Source organism: Delphinapterus leucas, chromosome 11 (assembly GCF_059928025.1).
Source record: "Delphinapterus leucas isolate spDelLeu-1000000601 "Yukka" chromosome 11, BTC_Dleu_Yukka2, whole genome shotgun sequence".
NCBI classification, from domain to species: domain Eukaryota; kingdom Metazoa; phylum Chordata; class Mammalia; order Artiodactyla; family Monodontidae; genus Delphinapterus; species Delphinapterus leucas.
Genome location: NC_143139.1, coordinates 92380022 through 92399107, shown reverse-complemented (window position 1 = coordinate 92399107; position 19086 = coordinate 92380022). Strand labels below are relative to the sequence as shown.

The window sequence follows — 19086 nt, the reverse complement described above, 5'->3', positions numbered from 1 at the left end:
TCCCACCCCACACAATTCCCCAGCCTCTTAGTTCTCAGGCCTTGAAGGTCACTGCTGGGGGAGATGCTGCACAACAGCCCTACAGGACCACTTCTCCACTGGAGGAAAAAAAACCCCAGGGAGGTGTCTGCAAACAGGAAGTAAGGGTGGGTGCCAGAGAGGTGAACTCACAGACAGTTGATGAACTCGTCCTGCTTTGTCTCCTCTGACATTATTAATTTTTTTTTTTTTTTCCCCCGCACCAAGTGGCTTGTGGGATCTTAGTTCCCCGACCAGGGATTCAACCCATGCTCCCTGCACTGGGAGCGCCGAGTCCTTAACGCTGGACCACCAGGAAATTCCCTCCTCTGACATTATTTCACTCAGTTACTGATTCACGCGTTTGTTGTCTGTCTCCCCCGCCAGACTATGAGCTCCCCGAAGGCAGCGATCTCCTTCACCGCTGTGCCCCCCGGGCCCAGCACAGTGTTATTTTACTCAATTAATATTTCAGTGAGTGAATGAATGATGAGCTGCCTCCCTGTGCCTGTTTGCACCTCAGAAGACAGTGTGACACATGCCCCGCCCCCAGGGCCAGCCTCCCTGAAGGGCTGCACCCCTCTCACCTTGGCCAGGGCTGGCGAAGTGGTTGTAATATTGGGACACGTAGGTCATGATGCTGAGGCAGTCAGGGACACTCATGGAGACCATGTCACTGGGGTCCAGGAGAGCAGGGATTCCCAGCTCCTTCTCAGCCACTTCAAAGGCCTGGGGGCGTGCAGATGCCAGGGTGGGGGAAGGTTTGAGGCGGGGGGGGGGGGGGGACGTGTGGGGTGGGGGGCAGGTGCAGGGGTGGGAGAAGGATGGGGGGTGCACAGAAGCAGTCACAAGCAGGAAGAGGAAGATGAGGCAGGGTCAGTGGGCGCCACTCTGCACAGACCCAGCTTTGCTCAGCAGGATGAGGGGGATGAGGGCAGGGGTGACTGTGACCTGGAGAAGGGGAAGGTCTGGTGCTCCAGGCACAAGTGGGCCAGAGGGGAGCAGGGGGTGGGGAGAGGAGCGGCCAGGGCCCCAGTGCAAGGCAGCTGCTCTGGGAGCTGGTCCATGAGCCCCTCACCTCAGCTCCTGCCCTGCAAGACCCCTGCCCTCCGACACACACCCTCCCAAAACACACAGCCTCGTGGGCTTCCATCTGTCTGGGGGACTCACCAAACGGTTATTCTCGAAGACATTGTCCTTGGAAAGTGAATCAAACTCTCTGCAAGAGACAAAGTGGGGGAGGAGCATTGAGGAGAGGGCTGGGGCAGGGGTGTGACCAGTGGAGGTGACCACATCCCAGCCAGCCTGGGTCTCAGCAGGGTTGGGGGAGGGGTCTGTGGACTGTGGAGGAGGAAACTGAGGCAAGGAACACGTGCTAATAGAGCGGGGGCTGCCGGGTGGGGCAGAGAATGAGCACATGGCCCCCGGGGGCCTCCAAGCAGAGGCTGGAAGTCACTCAGAAGGGGCGGGGTTGAAAAGCCCCAGCTTCAAGTTTATCCCCCAGGAAGCCATGTCCTGACTCAGGGGCAAAGACAAAACTAAGACCAGGACCAATGCTGGTGACAACAAGGACACCCACAGATTGCTGACCTCACGCTGAGCACTAGGCTGAACTCCTGTCTTGAATTTATTTTCAACTCTACTTGGCAGGTATTTACCCCACTTTATAGATAGGGACACTGAGGCCCAGAGAGAGGAAGCCACCCCGGGAAGAGGAAGCCGTCCTGGGAATCCACATTTCTGTTCCTTCCACTGCATGTCACAAACCTGGACAGCCACACCAACTTGCTGAAACCCTAACCCAGGCCGAAGAGTAATGTTGTCTCAATGGGGCCGGGAACAGAACAAGTCGGAACCAGCCTGGAAATAGTACATTCTCCAGAGCTGCTGGCACGGAACGGTCGGCCAACCCCGCTGAGCCACTCCTAGGGGCACCATCCTTCGGGGAGCAGTGAAGGGTGTCCCAGTTCCTAAGCTGGGACAGGTGAGAAGTGGCAGGGCCTGCCGGAGTAACCTAGCTTTTATTTATTCCCCTCCCCACCTCCTGGCTCCAGCTGCTGGAGTGGCTGAAACCAGCGGAGGAGACCCAGCCTTCTTGCCCAGCAGCCTCCTGGGTACACCCGCCCCAAGCCTTGTCCTTCTACGGCTGGAAACTGCAGCCTGACTGCCTGAGACGTGGGCCCAGAGGCCGGAGAAGGCAGTACGGCCTCCAAAGTCTGGGTCCCAGGCCCTGCTCTTCCAGGTCAGGCTGTGTGACCTTGGACGGGTCGGCAGTCCTTGTGGCCTTCATTCTCCCATCTGCAAACTAGGGGAAGCCCTCGTACCACCTCCCAGGCTGGTGGGGAGGACCAGGCTTGTTAGAGGCCAGCCTCCCAGACACAAGAGAGCCCTCCTCCTCCTGCCCACCTGCCTGCTAACTTCTCCAGGCAGAGATCAAGGTACAGTGAACGTGGGTCAAGGCAGGAAGGGGTAGTTTGCAAACCCCCCAGGAGGTGCCCAAGGCCAAAAGGCCGAGTGGACTGGGGAGGGGATTGTGTATGCACTTCAGCCCCTTTTGCCACCTCTGGCCAGACCGCTTCTTTCTCCCCTCAGCTGGGTCCCGAACTCCTCCCCTTGCTTGGCCGCTGCCTAAGAGTGTGACCCTGAGCAAGCTACACAACCTCTCTAAACCTCGGGGACACTGTGACACCAGCCCAGCCCCCAACAAAAGCTTGTTCTGAGGCTGAATGAGACAAAAGCAGCTTGTCTGGGCCGTTTATTTCAGTCTCCCAGCAGTGCTCTTAGGAGGCTAGGGTCACATTTTGTTCACGGCGTGCACTCAACACCCTCCACAGTGCCCGGTACTTAGTAGGCACTCCATAAACGTCTACTGAATGCGTAAATGCCGGAAACAGCGTGAAAACTGTAAAGGTCCCCGCGTACCACAATTTTTCCTCCACTTCTCCCTCCCCTACCTTCGTCCCTAATCAACATCTAGGCTTTGGAAACATATTTTCTGAGAGTTTTCGAAGGCTGCGAAGTTCTATTTGGCTCTGGGGGAGGTGAGGAGCACAAAAGTGAAACCCACAGGGTCCCTCAAGGGAGCTTAAAGATGCCTAGATTTGAGGAGGGGGAATGAGCCCACAGCTCGAGAAGCCTGAACCACTTTAGAAGATGGTGCTTGCCCTCGCCCCTACCCCAGCCCTACTCTCATGGAGATCCTCCCTAGCCATCACCGAGGTCCTCTCTATGCCTCTCTATGCCTCTCTGGGCCTCGGTTTTTCTCCCGTGCAATGGGCTGGCAGCCCAGATGCTGGCCTGCCTTGCAAATGAATGCCTGGACCTGATTCTGGATCTCTTCGCAGGAGGGAAGCCCCCTCCGCTCCACACGAACTCTAGCCACATCCCTCCCTGTGGCCCCATCCACCCTCCTTAGCCAGCAGGAAGCCCTAAGCACTCTGGCCCAGCCACATCTCCCAGCCCTCCCTGCCCTGTGCTATGGGCTCCAACAGTGCCGCCTGTGTCTCTGCTCAAGTGGTCCCCTCTGCCGGGAATGCCCTTCCCTCAGCCCTGACCCAGCTCCTGCTATCTCTTTGAAGTCTATGTGACTGCTGGGAGGCCTTCCCAACCTAGCCCTTTGATACAGCACTTCCCACGTGGAGTTATCAGCACTGCTTATACATCTGTTACCCCCAGAGGCCATGGGAGACTGTGTGGGGTTTGCCTCTTGGTTGGTTAGTAGCTATTTCCATTACCAGGCACAGTGGCCAGCACAGAGTATAACTCTGCAGACTGCAGACGTGGAATAAACGAAGGAATGAGACACTTTCATCATCCCTTCCTGCTTAATAACACTTCTTATAATAACTAATGTTAACTGAATGTTCACTGTCCCATTTAATTTCTCCCAACAATCCTGGGAGGTAGGTCTTATTATCAGCCCCCCTTTACTGACCAGGAAGCTGATGCCTGGAGGGATCCAGTGATTTTCCCAGCACTTTGTGCTGGCAGGCTCGGGTCCATTGCGTGGCTTAGCTTGACACCTAAGTCCTGTCACACGCTGGCCAACCCTGCCTCACCACTTGCCCCCCAGCCAAAACAGAAGACCCCTTGAGCCCTCCGCTCTAATGCGTGGGTCCAATCTGGGTGCCCTCCTTCTCCAAGCTTCAAGGCGTGGCTCCTGAGCCCCCTTACCCCGTGCCACAGGCCCCACAAGAGGCAGCAGCCCACCTTCATCTCCACCTCATCTCGTTCGCTTCTGCATCCACAACCCCCAAAACCCACCCCTCCAGGGCCCACCCCACCACCTACATGGTACAGAATAAGCTAAATGCATCTACACCATCGAATCCTTGAGGCAATCCTTCCCTTCCTTCCCTCCTTCATCAAAGCCTCCCAGGTGCTGTCTTTGGGGAGCACAGGAGGTGGAACAGACACACAAAAACTCCAGACCCTGTCAGGCTTGGGGAACCCTGTCCGAGGGGCTGTAAGCAAGACAGACAAGGACCATGACTCTTGTCCCCAGTTTGCAGATGAGATCAGAAGTACAAGGAATGGCAGCTGCCAGATAAACACGCACTCAGCGTTTTATGAATGAATGAATGAATGGAAGAGGTTCCAGGGCCCAAGGAAGAGGGAGCTGAGATAGAAACACCAAGTCAACTGTTCTGGGGTCTGAATAAATTTTCCCGTGGAACCTCACTGGGCACCTGGGGGCAAGAAGAGGCCATTTCACACCCTGGAGCAGCCCATTAGGGCTGTAGGTCAGACCCTAGGAGTCTTCATTCAGCCTCCCTGCCCCACTGAGGACAGCAGAGTCATGCGGAACACACCTGGGGAGACAGGTCTGTGTCCTAATGGGGAGGGGGTTACATCCATTCATCTGACCTCTATTAACCTAGGGTTTCCTCTGTGCCAGGCACTGTGCTAGTGCCCTGGAAACATGATCGCATGGGGGAATCAAAGCAAGGGGGCCCCACGGAGGGAACAGGCCTCAATGCCCCACGTGGAGGGGGCTGCTCAGAGTGCCTGTTTTAAGAGTTTAGTGTAAGAAAGGCCCAGGGTCCCCGAGGAGGGCTCGGTGCTCCTTCAAAGAGGCAAGGCCTTGGAGGTTTCGGTGTCCCTTGGGCGGAAATCAGTGCCCTGTGGGCGGGGCCAGGGCCTCAGCAGAAAGACCGGCATGGGGGGCGGGCTGTGTTCCAGTGGGCGGGGTCAAAGAGGCCAAGTGGGGGAGGGGTGCCCTGGATCAGAGGGTCTCCTTGAGGCGTTGGGGGCCCGCGGGAGGGTGGGAGTCTCGGCCTCCGGGGGCGGCGCCTGCCGCCGCCCCGGCTCCGCGTCACTGAGCGGGGCGGGGGTCCCCACCTCGAGCCCGCGCCGCCCTGCGCCCCGGCCGGCCGCCCGCCCTCCCGGCACTCACAGCAGGTCGGGCCGGTGCCGGTGCAGGATGGCGCAGAAAGCCAGGCCGTCCCGGAAGGAGCTGCTCAGGTCGCGGATGTCCACGCCGCGGTAGCCCTCGCACTGGCGGCGGCACCAAGCCAGCAGCGCGACCCGCGGCCCCGCCATGAGCCGCGCGGGGCTCGGGCCCGGCTCCGGGCGCCGCCGGGACCAGGCTTCACCCTTGGACCCGGCTCGGGCCGGTTTCCAGCTACGGCTGCGGCTGTGATTCCGGCGCGGCCCAGCCGGCGCGGCTTGGAGCTCGGGGCGCGACCCGCTATCGGCGGGCGCGGGGCGGGGAGGAGGCGGGGCCGCGGCCTCGGAGTCCTCGCTCCGGCTCCGGAGCGGGGTCCCGGATCGGCTGCCTGCTTCCCGCCCGGCCCTGCCCGGACCTGCCCGAGCAGCCGCTGCCCGAATGGCCCGGCCCGGCCGGCCGCCGCCTACTCACCGCCGCCCGCTCCCCTTGCTGTGGGCCGGCCGCGGGCGCGGGCGTCCCGCTGGTCTCGGTCCCCGCCCGCCGCCGCGGGGGAGCGGGGAGGGGGCGGCGGCCTGGCGCCCCACCCAGCGGTGGCTCCGCCCCCCAGACGCGGACCCCGCACCCCCACCCACCTCACGGGCCCAGCACCCCACCGCCCCTCTCCTCGGCGATCCCGGTCACCCCTTCCCACTCCCTGCCGTGGACTCCTCAAAGAACTCTGGGATGGCCCCTGAACCCCTCACCCACCGCAAACTAGCCCCTCCCCACAGTGACTTCTTCCTCCACCACGCTGCCCACCGGGAAGTCTCCTCTTCCTCCCATCCTGAGTGCTTCCCACTCTAAGGACCTGCAAATCCCCCACATTCCCCTGGCCTGAAACTTTTAGGAGGCATTCTCCCCACCCTCGGCCAATCAGGCAGTTCCCCTGCAGACCCCAAAGCACCCCCAGATGACCACTAGCTTCATTCACCCTGTCTCACCACTCCAAAACACCCTTGACCTACAGGTAGTTCTGTCTGCCACCTTCCCCTCCCCCCAGAGCCGGACCAGGAGACTCCACGCTCCCACCCATTGGACCCCGGGGCCCTTCCCATGGGACGCCCCCCACCACCACCACCACAGTGGTCCAGGTGTCCACTCAGTGATGTATTGAGCCTGACAAGGGGTCCTGCAGAGTTTTCCTCACCCCCCCCCCCGTGTAGGGTCAGGGATCTCACCCCTCCCCACTGGGGCATCCTGACTAGGGTTGGGGGGGTTGGGGTCCCATGGGAAGGACCTATGGGAAGCAGGCCCTTGTCTAATGGGACATTGGGTGTCTGGCCTTGGAACCTCTGCAGCCTCATTCTCCTGCTCCCCCATCCAGACCTGGGTTAGCCACCCTCCCCAGAGGCCTCTCCTGACCTCCAGGAGATGAATCAGCTTCCACTAGGCTGCCGTGGCAGTGACATCACTCTGACCAGTGCAATAGTTAGCTGGGATGAGTCTGTCGCACCACTCCCCCCAAAGGAAGGAGCGGGATCCTAGTCATCTCTGTCAGCCATCAGCCCTTGGAGGAATGGAAAGAACAGGGGTGTACCAACCCAGGCTCGAATCCTGGCTTTTCCCACTCACTCAGCGTGTGACCGTGTGCCTCCATGAACCTCAGTTGCCACATCTTAATAATGGGGATAATTCCTGCTTTACAAAGTGGCTGAGAGGAGTAAGATGTGCCTCACAATTAGTCTTCACTCATAAACTCTAACTATTGATACCTGGTGCCTGGTAAACGTGATAAAATGGATTGAAAACATTTTGTACCCAGCCTGTCCCTTGGACCTTTGTGAGTAAATTATGGAGGAAACAGGCCAACTTGGGGAATCCCACCTCCTCAAAGGTTCACTGAGTCCCAGCTGGGAATACAATTATGACCCAGGGGACCCCAGCTTGCCAGCCTGGGGCAGCCTCACACCCTGGATCTGTCCACAGCTGGGAGGCCACCATCTTGGCCCAGAACGCCAACTTTCAGGTTACCTAGGAAGGGGCTGCCATGAGCCAGGCTGCCTGGCCAGCCCCCTTGGCCCCTCACCAAGCCTTCGCTGCCACCTCCGGCCCTGACCCTGTGGGAAAGCAACTCTAAGAAAGGAGGGTTCCAGGTACTCTCATTAAATCAGGGACTTGGGCTCACACACCCACCTTGGCCTCCAAAGACCACCAGTACTCTTCATTAAAGCCCAGGAGGGATTATATTCCTCTCCTCACCCGCCTAAGGGGCTCCCTTCAGGTCCCTGAAGACAGTTTCAGATCTGACCTTGATCCCTTTGCCATGATAGTAGCTCACCCAGCCCAGCCTCTGGGCCCTAATTAGCCATTTGTGGGGTTTAGAAACTCATTATCTGAGTCAGCTCATCATGATAGGAGGTAAGGGCCTGCATGACCACAGCTGTGTGACCACAGGCCAGACAACTCCACCCCTATGAACCCTAATTTCTTACCCTATAAAATTGGGATAATAATCTTTGCCTTGCCTGCGTCCCAAGGTTGTGGGTAATCCGGTGAGATAATGAATGGAAAAATGCCGTGCAGACTGTAAATCCAGGGTTCAGGTCGGAGGTGGGACTGTGTTTACAGGTGAGGTCAGAAGCCACAGACAGCTATGCAAGTCAGGTCACCAGCCCAAAATCATACCAAAATATCAGGATTAGGACTAAGGGATTTGGGCCCTTCGTTTGGTGTATTTATTTTTTACCTATCAGTTAAGAAGTAAATACACTCTCCTTATCAAAAATTTTAAAATAAAGCTAAAGTTCCTACTTGACTGTCTCCCTCAACCCCAGTCCCCTCCTAAGATGTAGCCACGGTTGTCAGTTTTTTGTTTTTTTAATATTTATTTATTTATTATTTATTTGGCTGCTTTGGGTCTCTAGTTGTGGCATGCACACGGGATCTAGTTCCCTGACCAGGGATCGAACCTGGGCCCCCTGCACTGGGAGCACAGAGTCTTAACCACTGGACCACCAGGGAAGTCCCATGGTTGTCAGTATGAAGTCGAACCTTCCAGACCTTGTGCATGCATTTATATTCAAACATGGATTCAACAAATATTGACCAAGTACCTGCTCCTTGGCTGGGGAGCTCCAGGGTAGATAGGGTGAACAAGACAGGATCCCTGCCCTCATGGAACTAACATTCTAATGGAGAAGACAGGCAGGGAACAAATAAAGCAACAAAGATCATTTTAGATGGTGAAAGGGGCTTGGAAGAGAATAAAGTAAGACACTGGGACAGAGAACCATGGGAACAGACGGGGCTTCCAGGGAAGGCCTCTTTGTGGTGGGAACATTTGAGCTGAATGACACCCATCCCCCAAGAAAGCAAGTCGGATGCGAGCCAGTAAGAGATCATTGCAGGTAGTTGGAATCCTTCTAATTTATTCCCAGTAATAGCACGAGGCAGGATCCTGGCAGGGAAGTGCTGGCTAGTGTGGTGAGTGAGACAGGCTAGTGGCTACTCTTCGTCCAGAATGATAAGGGGCAAAGGAAAAAGAAGCCCCGAGGAAGAGCAGGCGTCCAGAGGAGGGTCCTGACTAGTCTGGGAAAGGGTGCCATACTTTCCACTTCCCATTCTTCCTGCCAGCCTGCTTTGCAGGAGGGCTGTGATGGAGGGAGATGCAAAGGCAGAATGAAGAAAACCCCCACGGGGTGGGGATGGAGTGGGGGGAGAAGCTGATGTCAAATGAGCACTGGTGGGAATGGCTGAGTGAATGAATGACCAGCACTTACAGCTTACACTTATTTTCACACACAGATCTCAAGGTAAATTTCAGAAAGATGAAAGGGAGAGGAACGGCCATGGTAGGGACCTGGAGAGGCTGAGGGGGAAAAGAATGTCATCATTGCCTCTGGGAATCTCTGGCTGTTGAGTCCCCACCTGACTCTGCGCCTGCTCAGAGGCGGGGGCTGGGGGCTGCTTCTCTCTCAGAGCCAGAAGTCCACCTGTGTCTGTGTGTTCCTGGGTGTGGGAGGTGATGCCTGGTTGGCCCCATTTCACTCACCACCTACTCTCTTTGCCACTGACTTGCTGGCAGACCCTGGATAAATATGTCACCTGTCAAAGGTTCAATGTCAACATCTATAAAAGGTGGGCCTTTGCCCACCTTGGGATGCAGCAGGCCTGTTTCTAGGCCTCTATCCTCCAGAAATACTATCCCAGGGGCCCCAAGATGCACATACAAAGATGGTCATTGTTCGCTAACAGCAAAGCACTGGGAGCAACCTAACTGTTCATGAGGGACAGCATAATTAAGTTTCAATACAGCTGGAAAACAGAAAACCACCAGCTGTTAAAAAGAGCACCCTGGGGGATTTCCCTGGCGCTCCAGTGGTTGAGACTCCACGCTCCCATTGCAGGGGGCACAGGTTCTGGTCGGGGAATTAGGATCCCACATGCCCCACGGTGTGGCCACACAAAAAAAAAATATCCTGGAAACAACAAGGTCCTACTGTAGAGCACAGGAGACTATATTTAATATCCTGTGATAAACCATACTGGAAAATAATATGAAAAAAAAGAATATATATATATGTATAACTGAGTTACTTTACCGCACAGCAGAAATTAACACAACATTGTAAATCAACCATACTTCAATAAAATTTTTTTTAACAAGTGTCATGGAAATACATCCTCAAAAGAAGTGAAAAAAGCTAGCTGTAAAATAACAGATATACTAGGATTCCATTTTTGCAAAACAAAATTTATATATATATAAAACATATATATCATGTATACTTATGTATATAAACATGTACATGTGCAGATATATGGAATTTTAAAACATCACAAAGAAAGGAAAAAATCTACCCAGATGCTGTCAGTGGTTCACTATGGGAGTGAGATGGGGGTGTGGCAAACGCACTTTTTTTTTTTAATAAACTTATGTATTTATTTATTTTGGGCTGCGTTGGGTCTTCGTTGCCGCGCGCTGGCTTTCTCTAGTTGCAGCGAGCAGGGGCTACTCTTCCCTGCGGTGCACGTGCTTCTCATTGCGGTGGCTCCTCTTGTTGCGGAGCACGAGCTCTAGGCGAGAGGGCATCAGTAGTTGTGGCTCACGGGCTCTAGAGCGCAGGCTCAGTAGTTGTGGCACACGGGCTTAGTTGTTCTGTGGCATGTGGGATCTTCCCGGACCAGGGCTCGAACCCATGTCCCCTGCATTAGGCAGATGGATTCTTAACCACTGAGCCACCAGGGAAGTCCCAGATTCACTTTTTACAAGTCATTATGGTCCGAATTTGTAACAACAGCTGGCATAACTTTTTAAAATAACAGTTTTGAGATGTAATTCACATACCATAAAGTTCACTCTTGTGAACAATTCGTGGTTTTTAGTATATTCACAGGGTTGTGCAACCGTTATTTTATTTAGAATATTTTCATTACCCCCCAAAGTCTGTGCCCATTAGCGCTCACACCCAATACCTGCCCGCCACCCCTGCCCCACCCCTGGCAACCACTATTCTGCTTTCTGTGTATCTGGCTCCCCTAGGCGCCTCCTATACGTGGAATCATCCAGTATTTGCTGCTGATGAATTTTAGACTCTTGCTCTGATCATAATCTTAGCCAGTCACCTGAAAAACGAAATGAACTTTCTCATACCAACACAACATCGTTTGCAGTTTAATTAACAGCGCTGGAAGCAAAAGGGGCTCTAATTTTAAAACAAAAGCAGCCCCAAATAAGCCAGAGGAGATTTGCTCACACAGAGGGCCACAGCAGATCACTGGAAGACAAGAAATCCGGGTAAGTCAGGTAGAGCAAGTATAACTTCATAATGAAAAAAGTAACAGGTGAGGGAGCAGGACTTTAGGAAGTGGACCATCCTTCCAGTCTGGACAGCTTGGAGCCTCAGTACCTATGAGCTTCTAATTCTAGGATTTCATTTTTCTAAGCTTCTCTGACTCCAAGATCCATGTGGGTCTGACCACTGTGCTTTTCTCTCAGGGCCCTGCCCAGGCCCTTGGCTCTGAGCTGCTCCCCGGGGGAGCAGGGCCCTGTGGACAATAGGAACATTGTGGGACCTCGGAAGCTGGGGCCTGGAGGCATGTGGGAGGTTTCGCTGCTCTCCTGGTCCTCACTTCGCCACAGGCATGCCCTGAGCGTGCCAGGAGAGCATCCTGCGCCCCCGTCCCAGCCCGCCGGATGAGCCTCGGTTTCCTGGAATCCCAGCAATGTCTGAGGATAGGCAGCTATTCCAAGCCGTTCTCCACAGACCCTACTGTTCCCCACATACTGTATATACATTCTGGAAAATCGGTCTGGGATTGGGCAAGTAAGTTTGAATCCTTACCCCAAAATGAAACAACTCTCCAATTAAACCCTCCAGAGCAGAGAGGACCATGTGCTGCCCGTCACTGGGAGGGTTCTCTCTGAGCTGGGAGATACTCCTACTTTGCCTTCTGGGTCTGTCCCCGGAGGGGAGGCAGGTCAAAGAAGCCACTGAAATATCCAGGCTGGAAAGGACCCTTTGGGAGTATTTAGCAAAGCCCCTCAGTATACAGGAGACTGGAGCCAAGGACGGGAGGTGTTTGCCCAGGATGGTAGAGGCAGTTAGAGGGGGAGCTGGGGCTGAGCCCCATCCCCAGCCCCTTACTCTCCGTGCTATAGGATGCTTGGGAGGCCTCAGCCTGCCACGCTGTCCCCCACCCCTTTTGGCTTCCTCTGAAACACGTATTGCTGCTGTTCCAAATCCTGCACAGGCTTCAAGGCCCAGCCCAGACATCACCTCCTCCCTGAAGCCTTCCCTGATAGGCCCAGATGGAAGCCACAACTCCAGGTCTTCTTACAGATTCCCACCCTTGAATTAGATGGAATCTAGAGGGGAATCCTTGCCAATTTCATAGAGAAATTTCCACATGCCTACCCTGGAGGGACTGGCAGGCCAGTGTGGGAGACAGACATGTAAACAATCACGAAAAACAGTCACAGAAAGACAAGACAAGGGAGGTGATATAGAGATGGACAAAGTGCTATAGCACTTCCACAAGGAGCCTCTCAACTCCTGTCCGGGGACTGAGGCTATATCCCTGAAGGCTGTGTGGAGGAAACGGCATTTGAACAGTGGCTCACACTGTGTGGCATTTATTTGTGCATATGTGCCTCTCCCCATTAGACTATGAGATCTGATCCTTAAGAATATTTTATCTAGTTATTTATGGCTGTGTTGGGTCTTCGTTGCTACATGCGGGCTTTCTCTAGTTGTGGTGAGCAGGGGTTACTCTTCATTGCGGTGCGCAGGCTTCTCAAGTCTTCTCACTGCGGTGGCTTCTCTTGTTGCAGAGCATGGGCTCTAGGTGCACGAGTTTCAGTAGTTGTGACACGTGGGCTCAGTAGTTGTGGCTCACGGGCTCTAGAGCGCAGGCTCAGTAGTTCTGGTGCACGGGCTTAGTTGCTCCGCAGCACGTGGGATCTTCCCAGACAAGGGCTTGAACCCATGTCCCCTGCATTGGCAGGCGGATTTTAACCACTGCACCACCAGGAAGTCCCCAATCCTTAGGAATATTGATGGCTGGAACATTCCTGGTGGTCCAATGGTTAAGAATCTGCCTTCCAATGCAGGGTACTTGGGTTTGTTCCCCGATTGGGGAACTACGATCCCATGTGTCAAGGGGCAAACTAAGCCTGCACACCACAACTACTGAGCCTGCGCGCTCTAGAGCCAATGCGCCACAACTAGAGATCCCACGTGCCGCAACGATGAGTCCATGTGCCACAACGAAGACCCAATGCAGCCTAAATAAATAAATATTTTTAAAAATATATTTTAAAAATGTATATGTATAGCTGATTCACTTTGTTATAAAGCAGAAACTAACACACCATTGTAAAGCAGTTATATTCCAATGAAGATGTTAAAAAAAAAATACTGATAGATAACCTTTACTGACACTAACCGTATGCTAGACATTGTGTGTGTGTGTGTGTGTGTGTGTGTGTGTGTGGTGTTTTCTTCTTTCTTTCTTTCTTTCTTTTTTTTTAATTAATTAATTTATGGCTGCATTGGGTCTTCATTTCTGTGCGAGGGCTTTCTCTAGTTGCGGCGAGCGGGGGCCACTCTTCATCGCGGTGCACGGGCCTCTCACTATCGCTGCCTCTCTTGTTCTCTGCGGAGCACAGGCTCCAGATGCGCAGGCTCAGTAGTTGTGGCTCACGGGCCCAGTTGCTCCGCGGCACGTGGGATCTTCCCAGACCAGGGCTCGAACCCGTGTCCCCTGCATTGGCAGGCAGATTCTCAACCACTGTGCCACCAGGGAAGCCCCTTTCTTTCTTTTTTTTTAATTTTGGCTGCACCACGCAGCATGTGGGATCTTACTTAGTTCCCCGACCAGGGATCGAACCTGTGCCCCCTGCAGTGGAATTACAGGGTCCTAACCACTGGACGTACAGGGAATTCCCATGTGGTGTTTTTCTTGTTAATGTGCATTACCTCTGGTTTCTCACAACTCTGTGAGCTTCACATGATCACTGTTTACTAATGAGGATAAAACTCTGAGAGGGTAAAGCCCTCTCGAAGCCACACGGCTGTCAAAATATGGTCAGGACGCCGTCTGGCTCTTTCTGACTTCACAAAGAACTTTCAGCACAAGGATGTGCCGCTGGTGGACTGAGGCCAGCATCGTGTCTGGTTCACCCCTGCATACCTAGTTTTCACTATAAGTTCATTCACTGCTATGTACCTGTGAGCTTGGTGAGCAAGAACCTCCCAGGTGCCCCATGTCTGCAGCCCCTGGCAGGCCTGGCAGCAATGCTCCTGAAACCGTGCACCTCACACTGGGACCTGAACCTACGTGCCGGGACTCGAACCCATGCGGCCGGGACTCAAACCCAGCCCAAACCCACAGCGTTCCAACTGAGATCACACACCTGGTTTCGGGACTTAATGAAGCTCAGGTTCTTGATGTCTCATCATAGAAAGAATTCAGTGAGAGACAAAGTGGTAGGTAAGAAGTGGATTTATTTAGAGAGAAACACACTCCACAGACAGAGTGTGGGCCATCTCAGAAGGTGAGAAAGGCACCAGGGTATGGGGGTTGTCAGTTTTTATAGGGGTGGGTAATTTCATAGGCTAATGAGTGGGAGGAGTATTCCAGCTATTTCTGGGGGAAGGGGTGGGGATTTCCAGGAAGTGGGCCACTGCCCACTTTTTGATCTTTATGGCTGGTCTTGGAACTGCCATGGCGCCTGTGGATGTGTCTTTAGCTTGCTGATGTGTTACGGTGAGCATATACTGAGGCTCAAGGTCTAGTGGAAGTCGACTTGTCCGCTATCTTGGACCCGTTTGGTTTTAATCAGTTTATGTCATGTCCTCGGGCTATGTTATTCTTTCAAAGGTTGTGCCCTGGGCTTCCCTGGTGGCGCAGTGGTTGAGAGTCCGCCTGCCTATGCAGGGGACGCGGGTTCGTGCCCCGGTCCGGGAAGATCTCACATGCTGCGGAGTGGCTGGGCCCGTGAGCCATGGCCGCTGAGCCTGCGCGTCCGGAGCCTGTGCTCCGCAATGGGAGAGGCCACAACAGTGAGAGGCCCACGTACCACAAAGACAAAAACAAAAACAAAAACAAAGGTTGTGCCCTGCCCCTTCCCTCCTGTTTCACTCCCAGCTCACTTCCGATGGCAATAAACAGGACTAGTACTGGAAGGCTAACAGGGTTGGTGCTTGGATGCAGATGGAATGTTCTAGGCCCTAAGTTGGGTTCCTGTGGCTCTGCAGTGGGGCTCAGGGGCAGAAATTTGGCAGGAAGGAGGGAGAGGGAGGCCAGAGGGGCCTGACTTAGAGTTGGGTCTGCAAAGCCAGCCCTCGTTTATGCTTGGACTCTTTAGGGGTGACTGGGGTTACAGTTGAGGTCCTGGGGCCTGGAGCCCTCTCAACTACCCCTCAGTATCAACCCGGCCAGATCTGCAAGTCAAAAGCAGGCAGGTGGGAAACAGTTTCTGAGCCTCCCTACCCCAGGAAGGTCACCTCTCCTCTGAGGACCAAGTGACAAGGAAGGGGCTGTCAGGCTGGAGAGATTTCGGTCAGCCAGAAGGTCAGACCACCTGCCAAGGCTGCCAGACACTAGAAAAGGACTGTTTGTCTCCCACCTACCTGACTGTCTACACGGAACTGTGAGCAAGGCAGCTCTTCCCATTTGAAACAGAACATGAGACTTTCCTGCAGAAGCTCTGAGTGAGTTGTTTTCCCGGTAGATAGAACAGAGGGAGGTTAGCAAGGGCGAACCTCATCTCCAGGTGACACAATACAACGCAACTGGGACGGGTAAGGTAACAGCAAACACTTGTATCATACTCGACAGCTTTATATGCTGAGGCTCAGAGGGGCCCAGGGAGGCAGGTGGGGAAGAACTACTCACTCCATTTGATGCACGAGGAAGCAGAGGCCCAGAGAAGTTAAGCAACCTGCCTGAAATCTCCCAGCTTCTAAGAGGGCAGTGTCAGGACTTGTATCTAGGCCCCCTGCCTGATCAGAGAGGGGAGAAGGCCACCCTCCCGGTCCACCAGCCCCAGGGAGAGAAATGGGAGTGGGGGTGGGAACAGGAGGAAGGTACCTTAATGAAGGGCGGGGCCAGGAATACGGAAAGCTGGGTTTTTCAACCACAGGTCTGACAGGAATGTGGAGCCACAGGAACCGGGATGACTTGCTGCTTCCCGTACCCGCTTCCTTTCTCGGAAACATCAGGAAAATTGCTGGTCAGGCTTTGGATCTTCAAGTTGGCCGCCCCCTGCCTCCCTCTCGACCTCTTCCTGATGTGCTTCCCCCACACCACAGCCTGGTTCCTGACCCCAAGCAACAGCCCAGGCCGGCCCCTCTCCAGTGTGCGGGGCAGGTGGGCACGGGGATGAAAGGCCATCGGGGGGAAGAGCCAGTGCGGCACACCCACACTCTTCATGTGCTGAAGAGTGAATACATTCTTCATTTATTCGCTCTATGCATCTGCCTTCTAGAAAGGATTTAAGGCACTCCATCACTTATTGATACACTTATTCGTTTCATTTGATGAACCCCGTTGATTCACTTCCTTGTACCTTCATCATTCATTCATCCAACTAATTCTCTTTATTGCAAAGGCCATTGCTCCCATCTGCTGCCTCCCTTTTCTCAGGTATTCGTGGAGGCTCCTGGCCCATTTAATCCTAGGATGTTACCCAGAATCCTAGAACCGCAGGGCTGCAGCCTTCGGGCGACAGCAGGTCTCAGTGCCTCATTTTACAGATGAGGAGGTGGTCAGTATCCACCGAAGGCCAAGGCCGTTCCGGGAAGAGAAGCCCCATCGTGGGCTTGCAGTCCAGTCCACACTGTGGAAAGGAAGCCGAGGCCACCAGAGGCTGGTCTGTGTGGCGAGGAACCGGCTCCAGCCTTGGGGTCTGAAGAGCAGGGTTCCGGCCCCAGCCGTTCACTGCCTCTGCCCAAGTCTTACGCCCTGGGCATCTCCACCTGGATGTCTCACAGGGTCCTTGAACTCCTGTCTGAACCCAGTTCTCTACCCACCTTCGCATGCTTCCTGTTTCAAACCTGCCCACTCACCCCATCTCAATCGTGGTTCCACTGTCTCCGCAGCTGCAAAAGCCAGAAGACTGGGCATCTCCCCGCCCCTGCCCCTGCATATCTGGCCAACTGCCAAGTCCTGCCCTCTGTAACCTCCCAAATGGTTCTTGAATTCTCCAGCCTCTCTCCACCCCTGCTGCCCCAACTCTGCACGAGCCCCAGCTCCTCTACAGCTGGGCTGCTCTAGACAAGTGCCTCAGCCTCTCTGTGAACTGGTCTCTACACTGTCCCTACACAGACTTGCCTTGGGTCCACCAACGAGCAGGGAGTAGAGAAAGCCCCTGGGTGAGTCTGCAGGCTCTGAGTCCCAGCTCCACCATGAAGTAGCCTTGCTGATCCATATAATCTATGCCTGTGATTTCCAAGGTCATGGCCAGCTAATAATAATGGACTTCATTCGCTAATCACACACTACAGCCAGGTGCTGTGCTAAGTACTTTATGTAATTTAATCAAGTGAAATGCTACCCCCATTTTATAGATGAGGAAAGTGAGGCACTGAGAAGCTAAGTAACTTGGCCCATGGTTACACAGCTAGTATGTGGAGTCGGGATTCAAACCCAGGTCTGGCCAAGCCCGAGCCACACACTTTGCTGTGCTGCCTTCTCCTGCCGGTGCAGGAACTTTTGGTAACTGGCACCACCCAGTGCTCCCCATTCCCTGCTAATTAAACCCTCCCTCCCTCTATGCGTGGGAGGATTATGAACCTGCCTCTTCCACTCCAGGCGAGCTGGAATAAAAACCCTGCGAGCTGGCTGCAGCTCCTTAAAGCCCTGCGTTCCTCAAGCCGTACCAGGCGGAGTTCAGCTGTGCCTGCCCCCTCACAAGGGCTGCCGGCTGCCCAGCACTGCCGCGGGACATGGGCCAAGACACTGGGAAACGGCCCAAGCCAGGCTCTCACACACTGGCTCTGTGTGACCTTGAGCTCCTCAAATGGCCCAGCACATCAGTGCCGAGGCTGATGTGTATAAAACTGATGACGAATAAGAACCCGCAGTATTAAAAAACAAACAAAAGAACCACTAATACGAAACTTTCTTTGGGTTATTTGTATGGAAATATGTTAATATAAATGTTTCAGACATTACATGAAATTTCTAAAAATCTTAAATGTTCTGGTATAATGTTATAAGTCATAATTCTAGTTATTACTTTAAAATGTATATCTCAGAAATAACTAAATTTCCTTGTCAATTGCATTATTATGAACTTTCATCAAATCTTTAACCGTGGTCATTTTTAAGTCTTTTGTCATTTACAGACAGTTCTGGGTGTACACTGATGCTTTCGCAAAAATGTTCCTATAAAAGGGTTCCATCTTCAAGGAATTCATGGAAAAGACTCTGACGAGGACAGGTTTCTGGTAACTGACTCTACTGCTGAACTGAATGAATAAGCATTTTCAGAACTCTAATGGAAAACTGATGAACTCATAAAAGTGCTAACAAAAGATGAAGATAAAAAAAATTACATGGGACTGAGTGAATTGATGAGGATGATTATAATTTTTGTGACTTTCTGTTTGAATAAAAAAAAAAAATCCCACAAGGACTCAGAGGCAAAAAATATACAAATCAATTTTCACTGCAAAGTAAAGGAGCTGTTACAGTGGAGGATTCCTGGACTGAATGTCAATATTACGACACAGTGTGAGTGTGTTTCATGTTTGGTAATTGCAATCATTGTTGCTTTTATTGTGGTCATCCACTTACAATGCTTGGTGTCAGTTTATTTATCTCTTGTAAAAATAAAATGCAGTGTGTGTGTGTGAAAAAAAAAAGTGAATGCATGTTATATTTTATTAATAAAATACACATAAAAGGGCTTCCCTGGTGGCGCAGTGGTTGAGAGTTCGCCTGCCGATGCAGGGGACACAGGTTCGTGCCCCGGTCCAGGAAGATCCCACATGCCGCGGAGCGGCTGGGCCCGTGAGCCATAGCCGCTGAGCCTGTGCATCCGGAGCCTGTGCTCCGCAACGGGAGAGGCCACAGCAGTGAGAGGCCCGCGTACCGCAAAAAAAAAAAAAAAAAAAAAAGCACATAAAATATTTTCCCCCAAACCTAAAAAAAAATAAAATTAAATTAAAAAATAAAATTTACTGTTAAGA

General features: G+C 53.3%; 1 protein-coding gene and 1 long non-coding RNA gene across 8 annotated transcripts in view; both read right to left on the bottom strand.

Moving 5' to 3' along the window:
- Window positions 1-5893, bottom strand: part of MICALL1 (MICAL like 1) — a 28447-nt gene extending 22554 nt beyond the window's left edge. For 3 of the 7 annotated variants that reach the window (XR_016395057.1, XM_089921300.1, XM_089921301.1), the window contains exons 1-3: window positions 5414-5890; window positions 1189-1237; window positions 606-747 (exon numbers count right to left, since the gene is read on the bottom strand). Coding sequence is in view for 6 of the 7 variants with exons in the window: in XM_089921300.1 (XP_089777426.1) it covers window positions 606-747; window positions 1189-1237; window positions 5414-5559 (337 nt within the window). In the remaining variant the exon portion in view is untranslated. Of the gene's footprint in view, window positions 1-605; window positions 748-1188; window positions 1238-1785; window positions 3411-5413 lie in introns of those variants that run through there. The other 4 variants (XM_089921299.1, XM_089921298.1, XM_089921303.1 and 1 more) reach the window with 4 other exon arrangements.
- A 4170-nt stretch (window positions 5894-10063) lies between these two features.
- On the bottom strand, window positions 10064-17435 carry LOC149748073 (uncharacterized). Its single transcript, XR_016395058.1, has 3 exons — window positions 16960-17435; window positions 15983-16095; window positions 10064-11163 (listed from the first exon to the last, which is right to left on the bottom strand). It is a non-coding gene; the product is annotated as an uncharacterized LOC149748073 (long non-coding RNA).
- Between the last annotated feature and the right edge of the window lie 1651 nt (window positions 17436-19086).